Below are 25,871 nucleotides of genomic sequence, written 5' to 3' on the forward strand. Positions count from 1 at the left end.
GCGTAAGCAGCTTTTGCATTAGGAGGCTCTTGTTGAGCTGCCCCACTGGCCTCCCTAAAGTTCACAACTGGGATCCTAAAGAACAACTCTGCTCATGGACAACACATCACACATATACAGTGGCACTCATTTTTTTTTTTGTAACTCCCCGAGCAAGGGAGTCATTAGACATGAAACTAAACAAACACACCCGGTAGAAAAACCAGCAAGTGAGGAAAGTACATGACATTAAAAGAAAAAAAATAGATGTAAGAAAAATGAACATACCACTTTTGGCTATAGTATTGAGGGAAATGTTAGACAGGGAAGAAGAGAAGCTGTATAAGCAAGGACCATGACAGAGCTGTCAGAAAAGAAAAACAAAACAAAACAAAAAAGAGAAAAACATATGGTGATGAAAAGAGTCTCTGTAGGTGAGAAACAACGCTCTCTTGAGTATGACAATGGGAAAGATGGCAAATAGTTCTGCTGTAAAGCACACAGCACAGTTGCAAGAGAGCCTCAAGCTTTCCAATTGCGAGATAAATATTTCAACCACAGTTTATGGCATGTGATTTCTCTGAGGGAATGCTCAGCTCAGAAGTAGGGAGTTCATGTGCTCACTGTAAGAGCAGTAGAGTTTTCCCAACAAGCCACACTGCCACAAAAACTGGGCTGGCACTTCTAAGGCTTCCCCACAGGACTGCAAGTGGTTTTCAGTGTGGACTTTCAAATTCAGATGATTTTGGTAAAACAGATGACAATTTTGACTTTTGATGGATGAACTCTTAACTTTACACATTAGCATTGTTTTGTACAAGTAATTTTGTATCATATAGTATTTTCATTTAGTATTTTCATTTACGTGAAGAGAACTCAGAGCTCACTGATATAAATACAAGTATAAGCATTTAATAGAACTCCCCAAATGTTTTATGAATGCTGAAACTCATGGGCTGCTCATGCCTCGTTTGAGTTGAACATTCATCTTCCATTCTTGTAGTGAACAGCAGTTCACACGGGACATATGGTACTGCCTCTGCACACTGACTGGATGACTAAAATAACTTCCATGAGAGAGGCATGAACATTGAGCAACAAATAACATCCTTAATACTTACACACTTAATATAGCAGTGACAAATATTAGTTATGATAAAATCACTGGAATGCTTGAAGTTCACAAATCTTTATACACCTAAACAAGAAGGGAGCACAACTCCCAGAACAGTAACCACCACTGAGCTCGACCCCCACCCTGGCACACACCAAGCCTCCAAGAAATTATGAGCTTTACACCCAGTGAAAAACTTGCTCAGTTGCACAGTAAGCACAAGAATGGGTGAAAAATTCAGATCAATCCTTATTATCCTCATATGTGAAGATGAATAATACAGCATTGTATAATGGGGTGCCAATTAAGTGCCAATTAAGACACTTCTGTGAGATGCCATCACTGATACCAGTGGTTAAACCAAGTAACTCTACACAAACAGTGCTTATGGATGCTGCAGGCACCTGGAAATGCAGCATAACTGCTAGAGAGGAACTATTTCTTAGATGCAATCTAGGGTGGCTACACATAAGTATGCAGAGATATAATGAAGCACGGTTTAATTTGTGCTTTAGTATGCAGGATCACTCAATTTTTCATAAAAACAAAACAACATAATGAAAAAAATCTGTCTAGACGCAGCAGTACAATAGCTGCAAGTGTGCACTGGACTCAAGTTCAGGATTTTGGGATGCACTTTATATAAAGTAGCCATGCGTGCTCATCCTTCTGCAGCCGCTAACAGCTGAAATACATGGCATCTATTTTGATAGTGTACTCAAATATAAAAAAAAAAATTAAAAATTAACTTTCTTTGAAAGCTGAATATAAATAGAAACTATAAAGATACCTCCTCCAGTTATAAGCTACATCTTAAGAGCAATTTACTGTTTTAATTAAATACATCACAAGACAAAGCAAGCAAAGCATTAAACTAGTTTAAACTGGCTGTCTTTGTGTGCCTCTCAACCTCAGTCAGCATTTAGCCCCATGAACATTCAACTTTTCAATACGTAGCAATACAGGCAGAAGACAGATCTCTGTTGATCAGATTCATTATACATAATATACTTGGATTTAAAAAAAGAGAGAGAGGAAGAAACAAACAAACAAAAGAGTTAACTGCTTTCACAGTGACTGTTGCATTGTAGTATTTTGCTCTACAGCTTCCTTTGTCACTAGAAGACACAATCAGCCACCCTCGTTCAGCCCAACCAGCACCAAAATAGATGATCTGACCTGTTCATTCATAACTACAGAGAGCTCGCTGAGCATGTCCTTATAATGAGACTTCATCTCTCCCTGATACTCAAATTGGTCCTCCTTAATAAGGCGCTCGTTGACATCAAGAGCATGTCCACATGCTTCAGCAAATTGCCTACAAGTACAAAAACACAAAAACCAACCACACAAATTTTATAATAATGAAAAAAAACCTATCTATCTGTCTATCTATAGACAGAGTACCATATCTCTTCTCTCCCTTGCAAATTACACCTTGTTGGAAGTGAATTTCAGAACTCAATCTCAGATTCAGAGGAACATAGGCTCCAAGGATAGCCCAAAACTTAATGTTTTCTTAGGAACGATTTGTAAGATAGGGTAAATGCAGATGTAAGTTAGACTGGTTCAGTTCAGCCTAATTTTTTGTGACACATCTACTCATGCTATGTAGAGCATACTGTGTGCTATGCAGGGGGTGAAAAGCCTAAAATTAATGTTTACCTGAAGATTTCCTTCAGAAGCTTAACTTGATTATCAGGATATCTCTTAGCATTTGTCTCTTCAAGAAAAGCTCGAGCATAAGCCATTGGTCCAGCATTTACCTGGGGGAAAAACACACAGCTTAGGTACAGGCAGCAAGCCATTCCATTGTCATTTCTCTTGTGTTCCAAGGCTTGGGGACTGTCCTCAGGCAACCAAGCCTGTGAGAAGAATATCACCTCACTCCTCTTGTAACCTGGATGGAAGCTGAAGAGTTTTGCTGAAGAAAAGGGAGTTGGTCAACCTCATACAAGCTGTAGATCCCTGCTGGCCTTTGTAAGTCCCCAGCTAGTTAACCATCCAGACAGCTACAGATTTGTTTGAAGACATTTTAATGAGGGTACTTGAAATACATGTACCTCTCCCCAGTCCCAACTTTCCTAAATTGAAAACGACACAGCCAATCTGAACAAAACTCTCATTAAAGAATCTGCAAGCTTGGCTGTGTGTTGGGCTGTATTCTCAAGTGACATATGATGGTCATTTTAGAAAGGTCTTAACATTTATTTAAAGAAGACTTGACTGAAGTAGTTATATTTGCACATATGTCCAGCAGTGATCTACACTAGTGGAAAGCTTTCCATTTCTTTATATTTTTAGAGCGGGATCCAACAGCACTGGAACACAAGATATGACCAAATACATGAAATAGACAAAACATATCTGAAATTATAATAATCAGCATAAAATTTTAAGTAAAAGCATTGAAAAAAAAGGAGAAAAAAGAAGGTAAATTGTCATTACCTTGACACTGACACTTCCTTGGAGCTTTAGCTGCAGTCGGATCATGTCCACTTCTTCCATTGTGCAAAGCTGGTTGAGCTCTGAGACCTTTTTGGACATCTCATCAATTGCCACTTCGATAGGGTTCAGCTCTGTGCTGGTTTGGCTTATGACTTGAATACGCTTCTTCACGTAAGGAAACAAGTGGCTGGCTACTCAAGGGAAAGAAATATATCAGAGAATTCTCCCAACAAGAGCGCATTTAAGAAAGCAAAACAATGAAGTCAAAGGATTAACTTTTGACTTTGCCAAACTCTTCATCAATCCATAAAATGTAAGTTTTAAACAACAAATGAGTAGAAGGTCCAAATTGAATTCTGATGTACACGGTGCTGGAAGAGCATTTCCTTTTGAATTCAATGTTTGCTACCAAGCTCTGTCACAAAGCAGGTGGCAAAAAGTTCTCACTGCTGAGACTGTAGAATCCACAAATTTCTTTTTCTGAGCTAAAGCACCAAATTATAAGCCCATACAGAACTTCAAACAGCTCAAAACATCCCATTAAACATGTTTCAAGTTAGAGGCAGGAGCCTCTAAGTTTGGCCTAATTGGGTATCACTCACTGTGCTGGTGTTTCCTGGGATAGAGTTAATTTTCTTCACAGTAGCTGATACTGGGATGTGTTTTGGACTTGTGCTGGAAATAGTGTTGATAACACAGGGATATTTTGGTCATTGCTGAGCAGGTCTTACACAGTGCCAAGGACTTTTCTGCTCCTCACACCGTTCCACCAGCAAGTGGAGTTGGGGTACACAAGAAACTGGGATGGGACACAGCCAGAACAGCTGACCCCACCTTACTAAAGGGATATTCCAGACCATATGGGATCATGTTCAGCATATGAAGCTGGAGGAAGGAGGAGGAAAGGGAAGAGGCATTTGGAGTGACAGCATTTGTCTTCCCAAGTCACTGTTACACGTGATGGAACCTGGCTGTCCTGGATATGGCTGAACACCTGCCTGCCCAAGGGAAATGTGAACAAATCCCTGGTTTTGCTTTGCTTGTGTGTACGGCTTTTCTTTACCTATTAAACAGTCTTCATCTCAACCCATGAGTTTTTTCACTTCTGATTCTCCCCCATCCCACCAGAGGACACTGAGTCAGCGGCTGCGTGGGCCGTACCTGCAGGCTGAGGTTAAACCATGACACTCACCCACAGATGAATTACTACTAAAACATCATCCTTAAAGTAGTAAGGAGTTACCTTTAATATTAAACCCAAATACTTCTAAAAGAGCTGAGAGAGGAATTATTCATCTTTAAAATTCTTTACTTCCATTCAAAGCCTTTCAATGGATCTCAAAGTTTGGCACAGGTACCACTGTGGCACATTAAGTCTAATCTAAGCTAACATTCTGTCCTGGAAGGCCTCCCAAACTCCATGTATATCCTTCTCCAGTTAGCATCTGCTTTCAGTCATTTCAGACCTAAATGAGCTCCAGTCTACAGGGTGGCTCTCTCATTGGAGAGCAGGAAACTCAGGACTTCCAGAGCTGGAAGCACAAGTCACAGCCAGGCATGGCAGAGAGCCTGTGAACCAAAGACCTCAGCCAGACTGCACTTGCCCTCTGCCCAGCAGGCTCTGTTCCAGCCACTCAAGCACAATTATGTTTCACTGCTCCTCCAGTCATACCAGTAAGCCTCACTTCTCAAACTAAAAGCACATAAGTTTGCTTAGGAAGCAAGTGAAAATAACATGATTTTATCAAACAGGAGTGGGAAAAGAAAAGAAAAAGAAAAGAAAAGGATGTTTCCTTTAGAGAAAAGCACTGAGGTGAGCCAGAGGGAAAAGCAGGGGAGAAGCAGAGGTCATCAAATTCCTGCTTAATGCCAAAGATGGAGCCAGGCTGAGAGCAGTAGGAGCTGATGACAGCATATAATAACCCAGGGAAAATAATCTGCTGGAAGAACAACCCTCTCTGTTTTTGCCAGACAGACCATAACAGCTGCACTTTCAAGTCAGTGAAACTACCTGTTTCAATATAGATCTCAAAACACCTACTGCTGCTCAAGCACTTAAAAAACCCACACACAAGCTATTCCTCCTTTCTTCTTCTTACAAGCAAAACTGTGTCATGTAACAAGACAGTTTCAGACATCAGTACCTCTTCCTTGACTTGCCAGAACAAAACTTTTAGGTGACTATGCCTGCACTGTGAGCAGCTTTTTTCACTTTGTCCTTTGGGGGAAGAAGATGCACTGAAATCAGTGGGGAACTGGATTTTCTGTTGCTTGGGAGCCTTTGCTGTGAACATCAGCCTCTCTGCCCACGGCTGCCCATGAGAACAACGCCTCCACCTCAGACAGTTTCTCCTACATCAAAATTCAGGCATGTCAAGTTTCAGTAGTAGTCTCAAGAAAGATGCTTCTTTAAAAAGAGATTTCAATCATGATAAGAAACTAAAAATATTCAGTTTAATATGACTCAGTAAGAGCAGGCATATCTAGTGCTCCTGACATTCCTGTCTTAAAACACTGATTGAAATCTTACCTCTCACTTAAAAAAAATTCTATATGATGTATCTTACTCCCATTTTGAACAAAAATTTCTATCTGCTAAGTTTTACTCTTCTTAGCAGAACAGCCACCCTACTTGTCTTTTCCTTTGACTTGTTTATTATTAAAAGAACAATGGTTCTGAGTGGTAAGCTGCCTCCAGCAGAACCACTCCCAAATTACATCACTGCAAGAACGGTTAAGATGCCAATTATAAGGAAAAATAAGGCAGCTGATGACTCCACAAATGATAATAACTTTCCCTAGGACGGTCAGCAGGTCTGTAAGAAAGCACATTGCCAACACTGGAAAGATGACTTATCATCCTGTACCACATGCTGTGCCCACTGACTGCAGAACACCTGGCACTCGACATGCACTGCTGGGCTTAGCTGGGAAAGGTGTGATGGGAGGCAGGGAGCAGCCAAGCAAACGTACTTGTCAGGATTGTGCGCCTCTTGCACTGCTCCTCCACCCCCCCGTGCTTCTTCCCTGACAGCGTGAACGGCGTTTCGAACACAAAGCGGTTGATGTTGTGGTGCATTTCGAAGTCGGTCTTTCGATCCTCGGCTTCTTTCTCTTCAAAGAAAGGCGTGACGTATGTCACCTGGATGTAGGCATATTTTGGATCCAGGTCTTTGGGGTTGACCTGTGTAAAGGTGGCAAACATAATAATGTTCAGTGTGATGAGCTTCCAATGCATCCATTACATTGCTGATGCTTTTATCCATCATAGCTATAGTGATAAAAACTGAGACTTCCAAATGTAACATTCAGATCACAGATGAATACAAAGCTATTTAACCAAGTGACCCTGAAGAACAGTGGGACCTTTGAATATAGCCATTGATAAAGTGGATGAAAGCTAAATGAGACAGAAAAAAACCAGCTTCTGCATTGCAGCAAACATCTGGCTGCTCATCTGCTACTGACTGGGAAGCCCTGCTATAACCCTGCCATGCTGTAAGGTTATTTTGGTCATCAAGCTAGCTCACAGTACTTTACACATACATTCATTCTAAACACAGCTCTCAAAATCTGAACCATCAATACCCAGTTCTCTCCCTCGTGCAAAACTGCATGTCTTTCATACCTTGTTGGAATCCTGGATGATCTTCACATTGTCTATTCCAAACTTGTCTGCATAAAGTTTCATCAGCCTTTGAGAGATCTCAGACAAGCCTGTTAATTTGGGTTCTTTATAGATATACTCTTTACCTTCCTCTTCTTCAAAAAAACCCTGTTTGGAAAGAAATGGAAGGATACAGTGAACACAACAGGCAGGGCAAAGCTTAAACAAGGTGCTTACATGAGGAATCAAGGTTGCCTGTATACCCACCAGAGCATCCAGTAGGCCACTTCCAGCACCTAAATTAAAAGCTTACCTCTCTCCAGTCCTAGCAGACACATACCTAGATGTCTGCATTTTTACTGGTCTGCAGCCTCCAAAGTTACCCAGGAAATAACTCCTACACATTTATTCATGTAAGAGACCAAGCTGCTTAAAGAGTAAAGGGCTTTCTTGAGAATGCTGATGTGTGTATGATGACAAAACCCTCATGGAATAAAAGTGGACATTAAAAATTCTTTAAATTTGAATCATTTGGTTAAAAATTAACTATTTGAGAAGCACTGGTCCTAACAGCACATGAGTATAACAGCTCTCTGTTGGACGCTGAGCCCAGCTGGGGTGTGTGCAGCATGACACACCCAGCACATCCTGTCTGGGAGCCATGTGTGCAGGCAAAAGCTGGGCACTGCTGCCTGTGGCCATGGCATGGCAACTGGGAACTGGTCTGCATCTCTTCAGGACAGCTGAAGAGGAGCTCTGGTGGCATCTTGAAAGGTCATATAGAATTGCAGCATTTTCAGAGACAATCAGTAAATGATTTACATTTGAAAAGAAAAAGAAAAGCAAAAAAGACTCACAGACTGTGCTCCTTTGCAAAAAAAAAAGTTCAATCTTGTTAAGGTCATTACTTAATATACTGGATGGACTCGGCAGAGCTTTAATAAAAGGTTCAATTGACGTGCTGAACAAGAACCTGTCAGGCTTCAGAAGAAATTTACACAGCATTGCATCCCCTGCAGGTGAGACACTCAACTGCTACATGATGAACGTGTACATCAACACCCTGGGAGAAGCTCTCCCAGCTGAGCAGAAAGCAGCAGGTGCCCCATTAACAAGGACTGGATTTATCCCAATGCCATGAGCTGCACCAGCCCTCCTCCTAGGGTTTCATATGCTGCTGCTGAAATCTGGATGTGTACCACTGCAGCTGCACTCAAAGCCTCCTCCTTTCACCTTAATGCAAAGTGACCCAGACAAAAACACCCAAAGCTGCAGGGATAAGTGGAAAGGCAGATTGCAATAATGATGTCAGACCCAAGGCTTTTAAACGTAACATGATGTGGCTTGGACAGCTACTTCTACAATATACCTGGCAAACTGCCATCTGTTGAAAAACAGAGAAGGAGAAATTAATGAAGTCAAGACATACCTCCAAAATCTCTTTGGAAGGTACTCATGCAAAATCCAGCCGTTTCATGTTGCAGCGTATTTCAACTTTGGCCACTAAAATTATTGACTAGGCAAATCTTCACAAAAATATACTGAATTAAAATAAAATAGCTGAAAATTTCAATGCTTGTTGAACCCTACCCCTAAACTTTATTTCAATAGGGATTAACAAATAAGTGTATCTGTGGCTTCTCCTCCAGGGAGGATAAGGGGCAATAAAAGGCCAGTGCCAAGAGCACTGTGGGCATTACTGGAAACCAATGACTAATTGCAACAGCAGCTCATCTGACAGTATCTTAATCAGTCTCACAGTGACCTTTTAACATTGCACAACTTTTAACAACATTATCAATTAAACTCCATAGGCATATAAAGAACTTCACAGGTAATTAGAGAACAAATCTCAAGCTCCAAAGCTGACACCCTATAAACATCTACTGAGCTGGGCAGGCAATTAACTTTCTATTGATTTCACTGAGAAAAGATCTGCAGGATCATAATCTGGTTTCTCATCTTGTTTCCACCCAAGCAAAACTGCTTTATGTGGGAAAACCTCATTAGTTCGATGCAACTATACTTAAACACTCTACTCAGGACTGTTTCTGTCAAAAGACATCTGTTTTCTTTTAGCATTCAGTGTTTTCAACAAAACCCCTCATGTTTTCCAAATTAATCACATAGCAAGCTAGAATATAGTTTATGCTCTTAAACCCTGATTCAGTCTATGTTTGCATGCTGGAACACAATGTTTATATGTAAGTGCCAAATCTCTGTGCTGATGCTTCATGGCACACTAAGATGATATCTGTGTTAATAGTTCTATTTAAAAAAAATACCTGAAAACAAACAACTAACAGATTTAGTCTCATCTCTAATGGAAGAGACATAACTTAAGTACATATTCCCTACAGTATTTCGCCTGGCAAGTGACAGGCAGAAGTTAATTGTGAGCTATAAATAATCACGTCTGCCATATGCTATATGTCTGACAAAGACTATTGAAAGTAAGATTAAATACTTTTCAGAAGCCAAATATCCTCCAATTTCAGGATTTCAAAATATTAAGCAGCTAAGGTTACATTATCGATGCATATCCCTGGATTATTTTCACACTGGCTGCTTTTGCCCTACAAGGACAACGAAGCCTTTCAGATGAAAATTATTACAGCTGAAGGTAATGGAAGGGAGATGACCTCCTGGACAGTAGGTTATTGGTTTCCACTGTGCTCTGATTTCCAGTGAGGCAAGTTGTGACCCAGGGCTATCACTGTGGGAGCTCTGAAAAGGCTCTTCTTCCCCCCACCACACCCCTAGACACAGTCCTTGGTGCTCACAGTAAATTGGACTCTTCTCTGCCCTTTGCTGGAAGAACACACACCATCCCCAGAGCTGACATGCTGAGGAAAAGCCTTCTGCTTTACCTGCCAAGAATTAGCATCTAATGGATCCTTGCCTGTCTATATCAGCTGAGCACCTCCTCCCACGGTAAGTGAGCACACTGCCCTCCTTGGTAAGGGAAGCTACAGCTGTTCTATCACTTTTGGAAAAGGAGCACATCTTCTGCTCTTCAGACATACACCTGCAGTTCAGCTTAACACTATGAAACTCTGCCCTCCCAACTTCTACAGCTTCTTGCACACACAGGAGAACAAACGCTTGACCTAACACTGCTCTGAAAAACAAGTCTTGAGTGGCTTTGCTTATCAGCACAATAAATTCTCAGCTCTTCAGTATATTTAACAGATTTTTTTTTTTTTTGGTTTTTAATTCAAGAAAGATACTGACTTTTCACTCATCTGTGAATAAAATCATATGTGCTGGCTAGTGTGGTCACTTGGGGGTGCAATGAGATGGTGTCACCAAAGGACCTTAACAGACTTCACAGCCTAAAACAGCAGCTGCCATGAGATCCAGCTCTCTGAGCTGGCCAATAAAGCTTGCTGGTGAAAACAGTCAACTGCATCCTCCCTGAGGACCACATTAATTCAAACCATCCTTGTGCAGGGTCCCTGCAGCAATAGCAATGCAGCAACCAAATACTGTCTCTGCCTTTGCATGAAGAATGGTTTTCAGGTACACCTGCAGGTTGTCTTTTTCAACTAAGAACCCCCAAAACTCTCCCTGCAAACAGTATTTACGTTATTCTCTTGTCCTTTAATCTGCTTCCTCTGCAGCTTTTGTTTCAGTTAAAGAACAGCAGTGTTCCATTTTTCCAAAATGTATGTATGTATATATTTAGTATTGATGCAATTGAAAAAAATGTTTATTGCATAAATGTATATATTTAATAATATTTTTAATGTGAATGTTCTTACATATGTATCTACCCCTGGTTATTTTACAGAATAGTGTATGTGTATGACTGAAAAGGAATCTCATACCTGTACATACCTGCATACTGAGTTTACTTCTGTGACATTCCTTTTGTAGTGGCCTAAGCAAAGTGATTCATATTGCTTTACATCCATTTAACTGTGTAATACTAGTAAAACCTGCAACTATTAGCTTTTGGGAGAAAGTGTGCAAAGTCTGACAGAAGCAGAAAGAAAGGGAATTGCTTTTAGTGTTTTAAATGGATTGGGCACTGAGACTGATCTCAGCATGGAGGCTTGCAATACTCTTGGCAACAGAAGGACCAAAAGACCCCATACCTTCCCACCTGCACAGCCAAAATAGAAGCAAGTGGCACACAAGAAAAAGGAACTGACAGAAATACATACACAAAACCTTCCAAAGGGAAAAAATATGCAGGCACAACCAGTGTATGGGAACAGTCTGCTCCCTCTGTCGCTCCTTCCAGGTCAAGCTTCATCTGTAGCTCTCATGTGTGCCATGGTGCTTTGTGTACAGGTAAGCCCTCCTTAACCACCTCTCCACACCCACTCCTGTTTATCTTGGTCAATGAGGCACAAGTAACACTGATAGGAATGATCTACCTTTAATTATTTGCCACACACTTCTGTCACTATGTCTCTGCAAGGAGCCATACAGAGCAGTCCCACTTTCTGCCACATAACATCTCTCCTGCAAAGGGCAAGGAGAAAGTTGTGCTTGTTGTATTCAGAGCTCAGTGACCGGGGGCACCAGGGAACAGACGGAGCAACACGCAGCTGTGACAAAGTCATACACTTTAGAGCACTAAAGCTGTTTAAATGAAGTTGCCCTTGTGGCACTGGCAGCTGGAAAGTCATTGCACTGTAACAGAGATGTTAACCCAGTTCAGCAGAAGTGCTTCAGCTGAATTACCCCCTGGGAGAGCCACTGCCCCTGGGAAAGCCCTGGCAAGAAGCTGCAAGTAGGAGAGTCACGTTTTCCCCTGTGCTGCTCCCAATTTGGAGGAAGATCAGGTGTAAGGGAAACTCTGCCCTTCCTAAGGTGCAGCTCACTTTCTCCTTGCAATTGGCAAGTCCAGCTTTGCTAATCTGTCTGAAGAGCCAGGAGCCACCACTTCCCTCTGACTCTCCATTTGCTTGCTCCTACAAGGGACCACCGGGATCGTGGCTGCAGCCTGCCCAGAGTGCTCCAGGTACCATTGCCATGGATCTCGGACTGACACAACAGCCTTCCTCTTTGGAGCTGTTGCACAGGCCAGGAAAGCAGGCTTGCATTCAAACAGCATTAATGCTACTCCAAGATTTTCAACAGAGAAAGAAGGAGTCCAATCCCACTCCCAGTGAAGGTGAGGGAAACTTCCACTGAGATGAGATGATGCAGCATTGGGCCCCACAGTGCACACACAACATGACAACAGATACAGCTTGGTAATTCAGCTAACTGAACAAACAAAAGTTAGTTTGCAGGATGCAACAATGAATGAAACACATTATTTCATCTGCCATGAACCAAAGAATTGAGAGCACAGGAAAGTTAATGTTAAATAAGAGTACAGGGAAGGATGAAGGATGTGTGAGGAGAATTAAACAAAACATGCAAAAGAACTAGACTTACCACAGCCTTGAATAAGATCAAAAGGAGAAAAGAGCAAATTTCTGCATTAAAATCTAATTAGCAAACAGAATGATTCACATCAATCTGTTGTTTACACACCTTATTATTTTAGAATACAGGAAATTGTATGCTTGCCAAAACCAGGACTTAAAGGAACATGCTGGATTTCTACACTGGTTTGTAGTGGAAGAAGGCACAAAATAATGCTTCAAGGGTGCTGAAGCATAGCAGAGGGAATAAAACTATTCTACAGTACATTGCACAGAAATAAGAGGCGGCCTGCAAGAAGAAGTCAATCAGAGAGAAATACAATGAAACATCTACTACATAGTGCTCTGCTTTAAGCTCTATTAGAGGAGAGTGCCATATATAAAAGATGTCTTATCTGGTTTTGTTTATGTTTTAGTTTGAAAAATCCTGCCCTGCCTCAGTCTCAGTTTTGACTGATGAAGTCAAGAACTAAAGCTGACATACAAGTAACTCTGTTCTCCACTACACCACTAAATCCACAGCAGTGTTTTACACAGAAGCAACCGAGTGCTCTCTCTCCTGAATAAAATCCTGTTGGGAAGTCTCACCCACAAGGCAGTTTCTACCCCTTCTACCAAGGGCTTGCCTGTTTTGGCTTCCCTGAAATATGTCAGGAAAAGAAGAACAGAAGAACAGGGCTGAAACCTGGGAATCTGTGGGTACAAAAGAACACAGGCTGACTTACCTGCCCGTAAAATGCCACACGGTAATATCGCCCAAAGAGACGCTTCTCAGAGTTCACCACTTCTGCAACCTTCAGGTACGAGCGGTGGATGTCGTAGTACAGATCAGACAGCCTCTACACCAGCAAACAGGCAGAGGGAGGGAAGGTGAGAGCATATTTTGGAAAATGCCACTACAGCTCTGCACAACCATGGCTTGCCTTAACCAGGTTCCCAAATCTTTGCCAAGATGGCTGTACACACTAAGGGAATAGTTTAACCTTGTTAGCAGCCATTAAAGATTCATTTCAAGGTTTCTGTCATCTTCTGACCAGTTTTGTGGCATTGGATGCCTTTGGGTACAGGGTCACACAGGAAGAGAACCATCCCACTACCAAGGCAGTGGTACAGACCTACTGAGAGGTCAGAGAACCCAAGTGTCAGTCATGCAGGTGAGAGCAAGGTGCCAACAACTCCAATCAGCTCCCAGTTCCATGGAAAGATATGCTATCCACAATTACCACTAAGCTGCATTTTCCTAGGATAGTGAACCCAAATTTCACCTAAGTTAAAATATGAGGACCTGTTTACTCAGCATACACCTTATTGCTACCTACCACTTTGGCTTTCTTTAAATTTAAACCCAGAAAAATCAGTAAATGGGATGATGATCTGTTTATCCATTATGTACTGAAATTGCCAAGTCAATAAGAAATCAAGAAACTCTGAAACTGTGAAGAGATCAGGCAATTTATCAGCAGTTTCTAAACTTAAATACGATACAAATGTGCTCCTGGTTTAAAACCCATGTAAAAAAATCACATCCACTGGCTAAGACAAGAGGTTTGAATTTCTTTTTTTAATTTACTGTTATATTGATGCTGAAAAGAGAAAGGTAGGATACCAGAGTTTTTTATTTTCTCACAGCACAAAGCATTAAAAGGAGAAATTAAAGACAGGAAGAAAGAAAACATTCCTTTTAAAGAAAGCACTCTTTTTTCCCCTAAAAATTTTGATCTTTTCTGCTGCTTTAGGATAATTAAAAAACGCAAACCAAACACCAACTTACTTTAAAGTCTCTCTGCTTTTCAAAAACAGCAATGATAGGCTTGTTAACCTCAGCAATAAGCTCATATCTCTCAGACTTCCACAGGTACTCAACACACAGCTCCAGCTGCTCCACAAGAATATTCTGCAATTTCACAAATACAAATAGTTCAATGACTTGACAGCTGGTGGCATTTAATTAACAGCAATGCCACCAAAGCACATAACCAATACTTCATTTTTATTCTGGAACTTCTATGTTAAGGTTTATTGCAATGACACGATGTTTAATCAGTTATTGCTGACCTACCTTTCTGCAGAAAAAAACCCTGATATAACAGTAACATGAAAATACTTGAATACTTGACATCTCATGCAGAAGAATGGGTTTGCTTTGTGGGCTCTCCCCTGCTCTGACTTCCATCTCTGGTACTTCATGTTCTTGTTAGCTAAACACCAGTCCTGGCTGCTTAATACAACAGCTGTGACATTTCACTCAAAAGTTCTGTACCTTTTAATACTGTGTGAGTACATTCACTGTAGTTTGTTGTAACATGCACAGGCATCTGCTAGAATTAACACTCTCTGTTAATAAGAACAGGTATATAAATGTTAACGTTGCTGACCTCATTATAGGGAGTATCTTGCATCCCAGAGTCTTCCTTCATAGCACCTTCTTCTTTAATGTTGGGGGTAATGCTCAGAAAAGCAGGCCATCCCATGGAAAATAAGCCTTGAAGGGCAAGTCATAACAAAGTCAATTAATGACTGAATAACCAGATAATTCAAGAAGTTACTGGATGCCATTGAAACAGAGCTGATTTTATTTGACTAGATTAGTTACTTTTTTCCACAGCTCAAGTAATGAGAAGCACAAATGAAGCTGACTGAATTTATGACACTATTATACATTTTGTCAATGATATAAATCCACTTGTCCAGGCAAAGGGCAATGATAACATTTTCCTGATGCAATGTTACTCCTCTTTGGTGTTCTGGTTCCTGAGCTGTGCAGTGCTGGCAGTCCTTGCAAAGCTACACTTGTGTGTGCAAAGGAATTACCCTCCCAGGCTGAGGCAACACGATTTGTACTTGTCAAACCTACACTCTGGGACCTGCACAGTCCCCCAGGATCACCAAAGTCCATGGGGACATGGCTGTTCTGGACCACGCTGTGCCTTTGCTGGGCTCGAGCTCCTGGTAGCAGAGGTCATGTCCTGCCCAGGGCCAGCAGGGCTGTCACAGCCCCAGCTGAGAAACTCCCTTTTAGAAAGCTCAGGCTGGTGGCAGAAGCTGTGGGTGGGAAGGCTCGTAAGGAATGAAACTGAGCTTACATTGAGCATTTGCTAAGCTAAGGCCTTAGTGCAACGGTTGCAAGAGAAACAACTTGCACAGGCACTGCACGTTACAGATCAGGGGAAGCCTGGCCAACTAGGATTTCACTACTGCTCTCAAACAGAGAAGGTAAATGTGCCAGTGGAGATGATGAACTCCTGGCACAGTTCATGTTCAATTAAAAAGTAGGAAAATGCTACTATGGCTCAATTAAAAAAGCTAATCCACACACACTGAGACAGGAGGCTACATCTCCTCTTTCAAGTTTTGATAATGGTTTAATATGTCCCAAGTTCTTCACTCCATCTGCTGTAATCTGTTATTCAGGCAAAGTATTTTACCACTACTGAACTACCTCAGAAATACTGCTCTTCACAGAAAGCTTCCCTCTAAAAGGATGTATTTTTTCATCTTGCCCACAGACAAGTCCAAGTGAAAAACTATGGTCTTTCCAAAACTAACAGTTTTCTCTTCCCCAGATATTTGCCCTTGACCCTAGAAATTGCTCATTGAGGAAATTCCTTGTATCCCATGCAGAGAATTACTGTGAAATACACATTTCATAAACCATAGAGCCATTGGCATAGAAGCATTAAAAAATATAAGCCTGCACTTTATTTCTGTAATAAGCATCACAGATTTAAAAAAACCTTAAGTTACATATGGATAACCAGATACTAATTCCATCCCCCTGCCCTCCCAGCTTTGGATAGCCAAGGAATTGGACATGGATTTGCATGCTAAACACCAACTGACCCGAGAGGGATTTCTCTTGCCAATGAAGAGCAAACTGCTCTCATGCTGAAAAAGCCCATAACCAGAGACATTCTGAGCAATCCATCAAACCAGCCAAAGAGCACAAGGAAAGGAACACGTTTCCAACATTACTTGCTTTCTATTACAGCCTTCAACATGCACTAGAAATAGTTTTGCTTTGGTTGGTATTTTTCCAGATCAGTTGCAGAACAATAGTTTGACTTCCTAGTTATGTTATTTGACCCATAAACAGGCACGGTTAGAGCACTCACTTCCTCCATTGTGAGTTGTTAGTAACACATTACTATCAGAGACTTGACCATCTTCCAGGAGCATACGTGAGGTACAAATCTTTTCCATTTTCCAGTAACCTATGATAGTGTAAGATGGTATTAGTATAGTGCTACTGGTATGTGTTAATACATGCATATGTAATAAAAACAGACTAAAAAGTGAAGCATTCTCTTTTAGCACTAGCTTGCTAAACATTTAATTAACCCTCTTTACACAAAACACACACTTTCACTGTTCCAGTGTTAAGACTAGCATTAATGATATATTTTAAAAATAAAATATCTGGGAAAAATTCAAGCTACTTTAAGAATACTTTACATATAAGGAAGGAAAGCAGGACAGCCAAAATTTATTTTCAAGAATAATGTTTATAGGTACATAGTTGGCTTTGAATACGTTGATCTTACCTTTTCTCTTCAGGTACTCTGCAATGAGAGCAGCAATATGAATATAGCACATAGCAGCCTGTAAGGAGAGACCAATACACATGGATTTGTTAAAGTGCACTGTATGACTTAAAGATTACATGTGATAAGGAGCACATACTTTCATCACTGCCAGGTCTTGATGCAGAAAAGGGAAGACAAAACTAATCTAAGAAAATAAAGGATTAAATGATGAAATCCTTCTGAAGCATTAATTTCACTACATGTCTTATGTAAATACATAGATTTGCTCAAGAAAACCATTAAGATTACTTAATAAATACAATATTCCTGGGTTATGCAGTGAAGTTATGCTGTTTAGTTTTTGATGAACAGGAAAATACATTATAAACAAAGCTTCTTTTCTATGCCATAGTGGGGGAGAAGAAAATCCTTTATGTAAGTTATTCACTGCTCATAACCCCTGCTACACTACAGCTGCCGTGCCCATTAGGGTTTAACAGCAGAAATGCTAAAGTGACACTGCCCACAGCTTCCCTGTCAGAGAGTTCCAAGTCTTGCTCAAGCACATCTCAAATAGTCATGATCAGGTAAACCGGGATGAGCAAATCACATCTCTGGGTGTTTTTCAAACCTGTATTCCTCTAATTTAAAGTATGTGAGAGATACTGCATGATTCTCTTAAATGACTGCTGTTGTCTGTCTTTCAAAGCCCTTTTCATCAGAACATCTTAGCCTAAAGACAACTGGATTTCCTATTCATGTATGTACTTTACCTCTGATAAATCTCCATTTCTCGCGTGAATCTTGGCCATGCTTTCAAGCCACGTCCTACGTAATTCAGGTGTGCTGGCATATGAATTTGCTAGGCTGTACTGCAGATCCACAAGCATCTCGGGGTCCTTCTCATGCTCCTTCATCTGAGCTGTGGCCATCAAAACTGTCCTGATGCGTTTGGTCAGATCCTTCACCTCTGCTGGGAAATTAACGTTCTTTGGGAAAGATAAGCAGCACATCACTAAAACCATCCAAAGAGTCACATGCAGCACCCCTGAATGAGCTAGAGTTCTCCTTATGGAAGACCTTTGTACCTTTCCCTAATTCAGTAGGCTTGGAAGCAGAGTCACAGTTCCACTGTACATACACATTGTACACAAATTCTTGATGTTTTCAGACTTGTTTCCCTCCTTTGCTTTGTTTAAAAGTAAAAACATCCAGAAAAAGTAAATGAAACTAAATGCTCCCCTCCTCTATGTCACACAGAGATGAGCATGTCACAGAAGCAGTGTGACTGACTGCAGTGCTGTGAAATCAAAGCTGGACTTTGAAAACAAATACAATTGTTAATTGCATCTTATTACATAAGACATCAAATTACCTATGCTAATTATCTACCCATTTGTTTATACTAACTTTATTATTAACCTCAGTGGAGCTACACTAAAGTCACTTTCAGAGAAGGAACACCTCCAAAGTACAAAATTCAAAATGCATGTTGACAAATGTTTGGACAGGAATTGCAAAAATTATAAACCAGAATCTTTTTTCAACAATTTTAGTATAGACAATGATTATAATAGCAGTGGTAACTCATATAAGTGGTAAGTGCCTTTTTCAGGTTGTGCCTGTTTTTGCTACGTGCTTATTGAAGAAAGGAAAAGGACTGTTTGTAGCCTAAAAATTGTTTGTCGACTGCAATTGCATTTCATTAGTCACAATGCAGGACATCTCTGACATCAGGCAAATGAACAAAATAAGCAATAAATAACAAATAATACAATTTTCAAATAAAAATCCTTTTTGTTTGAAGAAAACTATTTTCAGTTATTAAGCTTCTGAGTCACAAGAACTTTCATGAATTTCAGACTGCCTGAGAGAGGCACACTATGAATGCATAAATCACTGGCTAATAAGAGCCAGCAATTTTATTCATTGAAACACTTGCTCCTGTGAAATTGTTGACCTTTTGCAAGAGGCAGTGATTGAAAAAAAATGTTTCTTACTTTCATCTGCTTGTCTCCATTAGCAAAATTATTTATAATTGCAAGTGAATGCTGAAAACGAGATCCGCCAATCCCCGCATCCGCTATCAGCTGGCTCACTGCTTTGATGAGCTGCACAGGGGGAGCAAACACAGGATGCAATTAGCAAAGAAAATCAGAGTTTCAGAATACTTTTTAACCCCTATTTTAGTATCACAGGCTAGTGCAGTGTGACACCTGTCTTAAAAGATAGCATATACGACGGCAAGGACTGTGAATAATCTTTCCAATGTGTGTAACTGCTCACATTTTGCAGAGTAATCGTGTTATTAATGGACTTTACATTTCTGTTCCTGTGCTATCAGGATTCTGTTTAGTTTCTTTTTCAGCTCTGCTCTCACTGCTGTAAGCAATGCATGTGAATCAGGAATAGCCATTTATCTGGTGACATGGCCACATTCACAGCTGTTGGCTCTCCCTGGACAATGCTGAGCAGCCCAAAAAACACGAGAGAATCCAGTCCAACTTCACACTTGGCAGGAAAATCAAGCTGCCACTGAGAATTGCCTTGCTTCAATGCATAAAAATAATAATGATAAAAACCAGTGCACATCAGTTAAATACTGATGATCTCACACTTTGCTTACCTGTAGATGGGATCTGACTATTGATTTCTGCTTGTTAAATTCAAAGTTCTTTCTCATGAAAAAATAAAGAAGAGCAGATGCTTCTGTCTGAGTCGAACGCGATCTATGGTTACAACACTTCAGGATTTCATAGCAGAGGGAACCACAGAGATCTGCTTGTCCTTGGAAGAATGCTGATGGGAACTATTGAAAAGAAACGTGTGAATATGTTCAGCACTACTCTCAGGCCTTGGTGCAGTTATTCTGAGTTAACAATTTTTTCTGTTAAGCTTGCAGTAAAAACAGCTCTCCCATAGTCATTCACACCAGGGGTTAAACTAAACATAATCCCACGTGCAAATTAAGATTAAGTAAGAGGTGCACACAGATTTTCATACAAACACCATACGCCATCAAACTGGCCTCCAGGAAACCCAGGCAGCAGCTGGCACACAGCAAGCACAGCAGCAGAGCAGCCTCTCCACAAGGAATAGCTAACCAGGAAAAGCAGGAGGGGGGAGTTCTGTACTACTGTAAAAGTTGTTCAGGAGAAGGAAAATACTCTTTGAGTAGCAAAGTCAGTGAACTTCCAGTGGTCAAGTGTTTGAACAGCAGGAGGCAACAGAGAGTGAAGGATGGCTCTCCAAGCCATACCTACTATTATCAACAGGGTGAGTGCAACAGAAGACAGTGAGGAGAGGTGAAGGACATACATATTGGCCACAGATCTAAAGTACTGCCCAAGAGGTTCTGCTGCAGGAACCACATGTGATCCCTGTTCCCACAGAACTATGAAGAGAGAATTCAATCCCCTAAGCTATAGGATAAATTTAAAGGGCAATTCTGGATATACATTTATTCTCCCAACGCAGAGAGCTCTTCCGTTCCTGTCGGGTATGTAATTTAAAGCTGTCTGTGGATGGTTTACTTCATGTTTCTCCCATGTCCTCAAGCTGTATTACTAGAAGAACATGATTTCCTTCTCCTTTCCCCTGAGATAACAACCAGAGTGAGGCCACTGATCTACACTCTTGTGTTTCATAGGAACATTTAGGAGATGAGGCCAGCCTTGCTTATTCTCACTTTCCCATAGCAATTGTTATCTGTGTGCTACATTCTGCTTAGTTTTAAGAGGATCTCATCTAAATCTATGACTTGGAAATTGTGCAGCCTTTGCAGTTGGCACCCAGTGCCAAATTGCCCATGATCATTTACATATGTGCAATACAAGCAAAGAAACAGGTTGACACATAAGCATATTTTTGCCCCAAAACTCTTCTATGTTTAAAACTACGTATTTGTAAAACTGTTTTAGTTTGGATGAACTTTTGGTTAAGTGTATGGAATATTCTCCTGCTAGTTCCTCTGGGGACAGCAGCAGTCATTCACCACTGGATACTGCGAATCAGGTATCTGCCACGAAGATTGTGGATCTCTAGGGTTTCAAGCTGTCTTCCATAAGTGGTAGAGGCAGGAAAGTCAATGATACAGCCAGATACCATCTATTTACATTACAATTTCTCTTTCTTAGTAAATTTTTCATTTTCAAAACCAGAACTAATTTTTCAGATATTATGAACTTCTTACCATTAATCAGCAATAAATAAGATCATCTTTGTCAGAAATAAGTATTAATACAGTGAAGTTCAGAACTATTTCAAAGTACCCAATTGCCCCCAAGCTGTACTTGTAACATATTAATAAGCACAACTAACAGGATAAAACCATAGTTACCTTGCCCACAAACAGTCGTAGGGCAGCAAAGACATGCTTGAGAGCTGCTGCTGACTGGTTGATTTGCAAAAAGAGCATGTGTGTGTCAAAGACTTTCTTCATCAACACATTCTGGCAATCAGATTGCTGGAGCTGCCTCTGAAAAGTTCACAGACAGGACATTCTGGTTATTAAAGTGAATGAACAGAAGCAGCTGGACTTTACATCGGAGTGGTCCCATGGAGATGCTTTTCTCAACGTAAAAATCTCTGCAGATCAGGCTTTTCCAGCTTGCTACAGGCTCTTTCCTTGTAGTTCTTCAAGGATAGCACTTTCTATGCCTGTGGTTTGTACACACTGTATTTAAGGGCTGGATAGCAGACAGGGAACACGAAAATGTAAAAGGACCTGTTTGCTGTCTTGTGGCTGTGAGACCTCCAACAAGTCATCTGGGCTTGCTGAAGCAATCTGAGCAGTTTTTAAAGAAGCAGAGGATCTATCTGCTGACTTGAAGAGATATGGATAATAACTAGTTTGGAAATCTGTTGTCAAAAATCTCTGAAATCTAGTGGGATAACCATGAGTCAGAAAAGGTGTTGTATTAGTAGATGCATGACAATTTCAAGCAGAGTAGGGTTTTACATAGCCCTGGATATGTGTTCTTCTTCCACATCCTTCTATTCAGTTTGGATACTATGAGTCAATTCTTTTCTAAAAGACCTTCACTGAGGACTGGCATGTCTTATTTCCCTATGCTGCTGCCCCAGGCATTCCAAGTTTTCTGTGTGCCTGCTTCATTCCACCACATATCCCACATGGTACCCGTTCAAACAGAAAACAAAACCAGCAAAATATACCTGGTGATTCAGAGTGTAAAGACACAACAGGTCGAGGATTGTGAGGGACACTTCTGTAGCAATGTTTGCCTCTGTGTCTACGTACTGTACAATATCTGTTTCACTGGAGGTACCTGCAACATACAAAAAGCAAGATGACAAGCAATCTTCTAAATGTTGCTAAAGATGATTTAATTCTCAGTCTGGTCATTAAGTATTATACCGTAGAGATGGGGTTCTAACTGCACACTTAATCAAAGGGGTATTTTGAAGAAAACTGCTTATAGGAGATGAAAGGAGGGAGAATTTGAGCCAACTTTCACTGGCTGCACCAGAGATGTCACTATATCCTTGCACTGTTTCTGTTCATCCTCAAAGGAGGTGAGAAACCTAATTGAAAAGTGGAATAGACAACTTTGTTCTCATAATTTTAAGAACATTCTGCCATAAAAAGGTCTATATAGAGCCCAACCTAAACCCCACAGAAGTCCAGAGGGAAGTAAATAATTTCTGTACTTACTTGCAGTGCTACTGTCTATCATCTGCAAGAGTTTGGGGTTAGAAAGTGCATTTTTGCCACGGATTATTGGTAATGTTTGAGATCTGTGGTACTTGTGGCCATCGTGACTTGAAGTAGAATGCATCCTGAAATTGAAAGGTACCATTAGAAACAAAGAATATATTATTATGCCTGTTCTGAATTTTTCCGTGTCAGTTACTGCACTACTTCTCACAGGTTGAGTTAAACAAACTGATGCAAAATTTTCCAGAGAAAAAAAAGATGAAGAAAGTCAGTGAGGTGGACAAAACAAACATGTGCTGTGATTTCTTGAGATCACGGGGAACAAAATATGCATTGAGCACTGAAATAGAGCACCAGCTTAAATAGTTGTTTGATGTTTAGAAAACTGTCTTTGGCTGAAGAGAAACTGAGATGAGTTCTGTTAGCTAAGAATATAAGAAAAATATATCCTGCTCAAGAAGGAAATGATACAGCTACTCTTAGGTGAAAAAATTGTGACAAACTGACAATGACAGTAAAAATACGTGTACATATGCATGTGTTCTTTTAATCCTCTTTGATGCTGACAAACATATCATTAATTTATAATGAGAAGCTTAGAACTAAAATACTAATGATTATCATAATTTTTAAAGGATCTGAGCTGAAAACAACAGCTACTGTTTCTGCAATACTGAACAATATTGATAGTAACTAAGAATTCTTCTGAACATAACACTTTAAACAGCAGCTTGTAAGTCAAGTTGAAGTTAAAGGGACTCATATAGTTTACAGCTTTGGAGGCTCAGAAATATGTTACATGTTTTGTCAGCCTCTTTTTGGTCAATGCTGTGGCAGGGTATGAGGTCTGGAGGGTGACAACAAAGGTTTTGTTTTTACACAAGCTAGTAATACAATGTGACATTACCACTGGGAGAGCAGCCCCGATGCTTGGCCAGAGGAGTTCGAACCTTTCAGGGTTCCATTATTCTGGGTGGCCTGAACAAACTTAAAAGCAGCAGCAATTTTCCTATTAAGAGAAAATAAGTGTTAATCTGTTACAGAATGTGACATTGATTTTTGCCACGTCCCTGAAGAATAAGTGCAGGCCTGACAAAACCTGCCATGGAGCACGAACTGGTTTATTTGGTGACCTTTAACTTTCACACTGTATGACATATAGACCAGTTCACAGTGGTAACATAAAATTAAAAATGGAACATCAACTGAGATAAAGTATGCATTTCACATTTCACGGCTGAACACAACCCCCCTTTTTTGTCAGAGAGTACGGAGATGCGGAACATTATTTTTTTTTATTGCTGTGAAACACTTATTTATGCCCATTAAAACTATTCTTTCCATGACTTGCATAGAAATCAAGTGTTCAAAGTTCCCTTGTTTGGCATATGAACAGAAATACTGTTGAGAAAGGCCCAGTATTTTGAGTTATAAATGCAAGAATGGTTGTATATCATTGCATATAATTCATCTTTTGTAGCAGGTATGGACTCAGACATCCAGAACACCATGATAACATTGTTTCCATAAAAGAAAAAATGAAGCATACATTGGCTTCAGTATGACAAACTGATGATTTCAGAAGAAAATTCATAGATACACTGTTAACCTCATTTAAGTCTAATATAATGCTGTAATATTTAAATACTATAGCATACAGTCTGTAACTAGAGAATTACCTTACAATGTTGCGTTTTCCTAGATACCTGAAATTTTGCAGACAAACCCTGAAAGATAAAACAACACATTTTATGTCTATTAATGGCTTCATACTTACGAAAAATATCTCAGCCTATTCCACTAGGTGGACAAACCCAAAGAGAAATTGTTTGCAGCCATCACTTTAGAATATTCAACATTAAAATCAAACAACCACAAATAAGCTTACTCTAAAATGCTGAAAAAGTCCGTTATTTCTGAGAATGGTGCTCGCAACCAGTAGGAAATCAGTGCATCTAAAGGGAGATATTAAAATATTAAAATATATTATGTATCTGTTATAGCAAAATAAACTTGCCCCAAAGCCTGTAAAACACACTGTTAATTATTTTAATTTAATCTGTGTTTGAATTCAGCATTCACAGTATTTTACAACAATACGAATTAAGTGGTGAGTGCACATTTTCTTACCTTCCGAAATGGTTTTCATAATGTGAAGGAAACACATAAGAAGACTTCTGGTTTCAGCTTGATCCAACTTGTCAAAACGAAGAGTTGATCCAATCAAAGACAGAGGTCTCATGATCTGTTGAAGTGACAGCAAGGGGCCTTGTTTAGTATAGTGATGGACTTCCACCTCTGGTAAGCGTTTTCAACATTTGCACATGTACCTTTTCACACGTGTCAGTTCTCTCACTGTTTTTTTCATTGGTACTTGGGTTAGATTCAAGACTTGCTAAGGAAGCTCTGGAGTCAGCATGGTTTGCTGCAGAGATAGCTATTGATGAAAAGGCTGTAAATGAAAGTCATAGCAAACATGCTAAACTAAAACATTTATGGATACAAAAACTAACAAAAAATGGAAAACTTAAAAGGTGTCACATGCTGGATTGAGACAAGTGCTTTGATCTTCCAACAGCAAAGCTATTGATGGGTATGTTTAGTACTGAAAACATGCAACAAATCGAAGTACAATGATTCAGTTTCCATTTTTCATGGCATTAAAAGGGCCTGTTGCATTCTGCCAGGCCTAACCTAAAGCCACAAAAATCAGTGGAAAGATGCCTGAATTCACTTCCTTGAATTTTGAAATGGGGTTTGGAGGAAGTGAACAAAGTAAGCTGTCTTTCTACTCTTCTGTTAAGCCTGGAAAAACGAAGAAAGTTTGCCTCCAAGAGACAGGATTTTCCAGGAGAAACCTTGGAACTATTCTTAAATCAGGCAGAGACTACAAGAATAAACTCGGGCAAAGGGAATTCTGAGAGCCTGAATACTGGCATCATTCCAAAGCAGGAGAGAAAGTGAAGCAGTGTAAGAAGAACAGTTTCACCAAAGAAATAAAAATCAATCCAGAAACACCCATAGGGAAGAGAAACATTGCATACCATGTTTCCCCAAATATTTTACAGAATGGGTTAATGACATCCTCCATGAATACTAAGCAGAAAGCACGATGGATTGAGGTACACAGAAATCT

The 25,871-nt window shown here is 40.2% G+C and overlaps 1 protein-coding gene across 10 annotated transcripts in view; it reads right to left on the minus strand.

Moving 5' to 3' along the window:
* DOCK10 (dedicator of cytokinesis 10) overlaps positions 1-25,871 on the minus strand; it is a 122,039-nt gene that overhangs the window by 1,204 nt on the left and 94,964 nt on the right. For 4 of the 10 annotated variants that reach the window (XM_017822402.1, XM_017822411.1, XM_017822407.1 and 1 more), the window contains exons 35-56: positions 25,066-25,187; positions 24,866-24,980; positions 24,624-24,690; positions 24,415-24,462; positions 23,643-23,744; positions 22,733-22,857; positions 22,234-22,346; positions 21,398-21,535; positions 19,685-19,867; positions 19,059-19,169; positions 17,832-18,047; positions 17,077-17,134; positions 16,648-16,746; positions 14,911-15,017; positions 14,307-14,429; positions 13,261-13,374; positions 12,546-12,551; positions 7,170-7,316; positions 6,515-6,725; positions 3,542-3,732; positions 2,759-2,859; positions 2,273-2,411 (exon numbers count right to left, since the gene is read on the minus strand). In XM_017822402.1, the coding sequence (XP_017677891.1) occupies positions 2,273-2,411; positions 2,759-2,859; positions 3,542-3,732; positions 6,515-6,725; positions 7,170-7,316; positions 12,546-12,551; positions 13,261-13,374; positions 14,307-14,429; positions 14,911-15,017; positions 16,648-16,746; positions 17,077-17,134; positions 17,832-18,047; positions 19,059-19,169; positions 19,685-19,867; positions 21,398-21,535; positions 22,234-22,346; positions 22,733-22,857; positions 23,643-23,744; positions 24,415-24,462; positions 24,624-24,690; positions 24,866-24,980; positions 25,066-25,187 (2,636 nt within the window). The remainder of the gene's footprint in view (positions 1-2,272; positions 2,412-2,758; positions 2,860-3,541; positions 3,733-6,514; positions 6,726-7,169; positions 7,317-12,545; positions 12,552-13,260; positions 13,375-14,306; positions 14,430-14,910; positions 15,018-16,647; positions 16,747-17,076; positions 17,135-17,831; positions 18,048-19,058; positions 19,170-19,684; positions 19,868-21,397; positions 21,536-22,233; positions 22,347-22,732; positions 22,858-23,642; positions 23,745-24,414; positions 24,463-24,623; positions 24,691-24,865; positions 24,981-25,065; positions 25,188-25,871) is intronic. The other 6 variants (XM_017822403.1, XM_017822412.1, XM_017822405.1 and 3 more) reach the window with 5 other exon arrangements.

The sequence above is a fragment of the Lepidothrix coronata genome, unplaced genomic scaffold (genome assembly GCF_001604755.1).
Source record: "Lepidothrix coronata isolate B3197 unplaced genomic scaffold, Lepidothrix_coronata-1.0 Scaffold97, whole genome shotgun sequence".
NCBI classification, from domain to species: domain Eukaryota; kingdom Metazoa; phylum Chordata; class Aves; order Passeriformes; family Pipridae; genus Lepidothrix; species Lepidothrix coronata.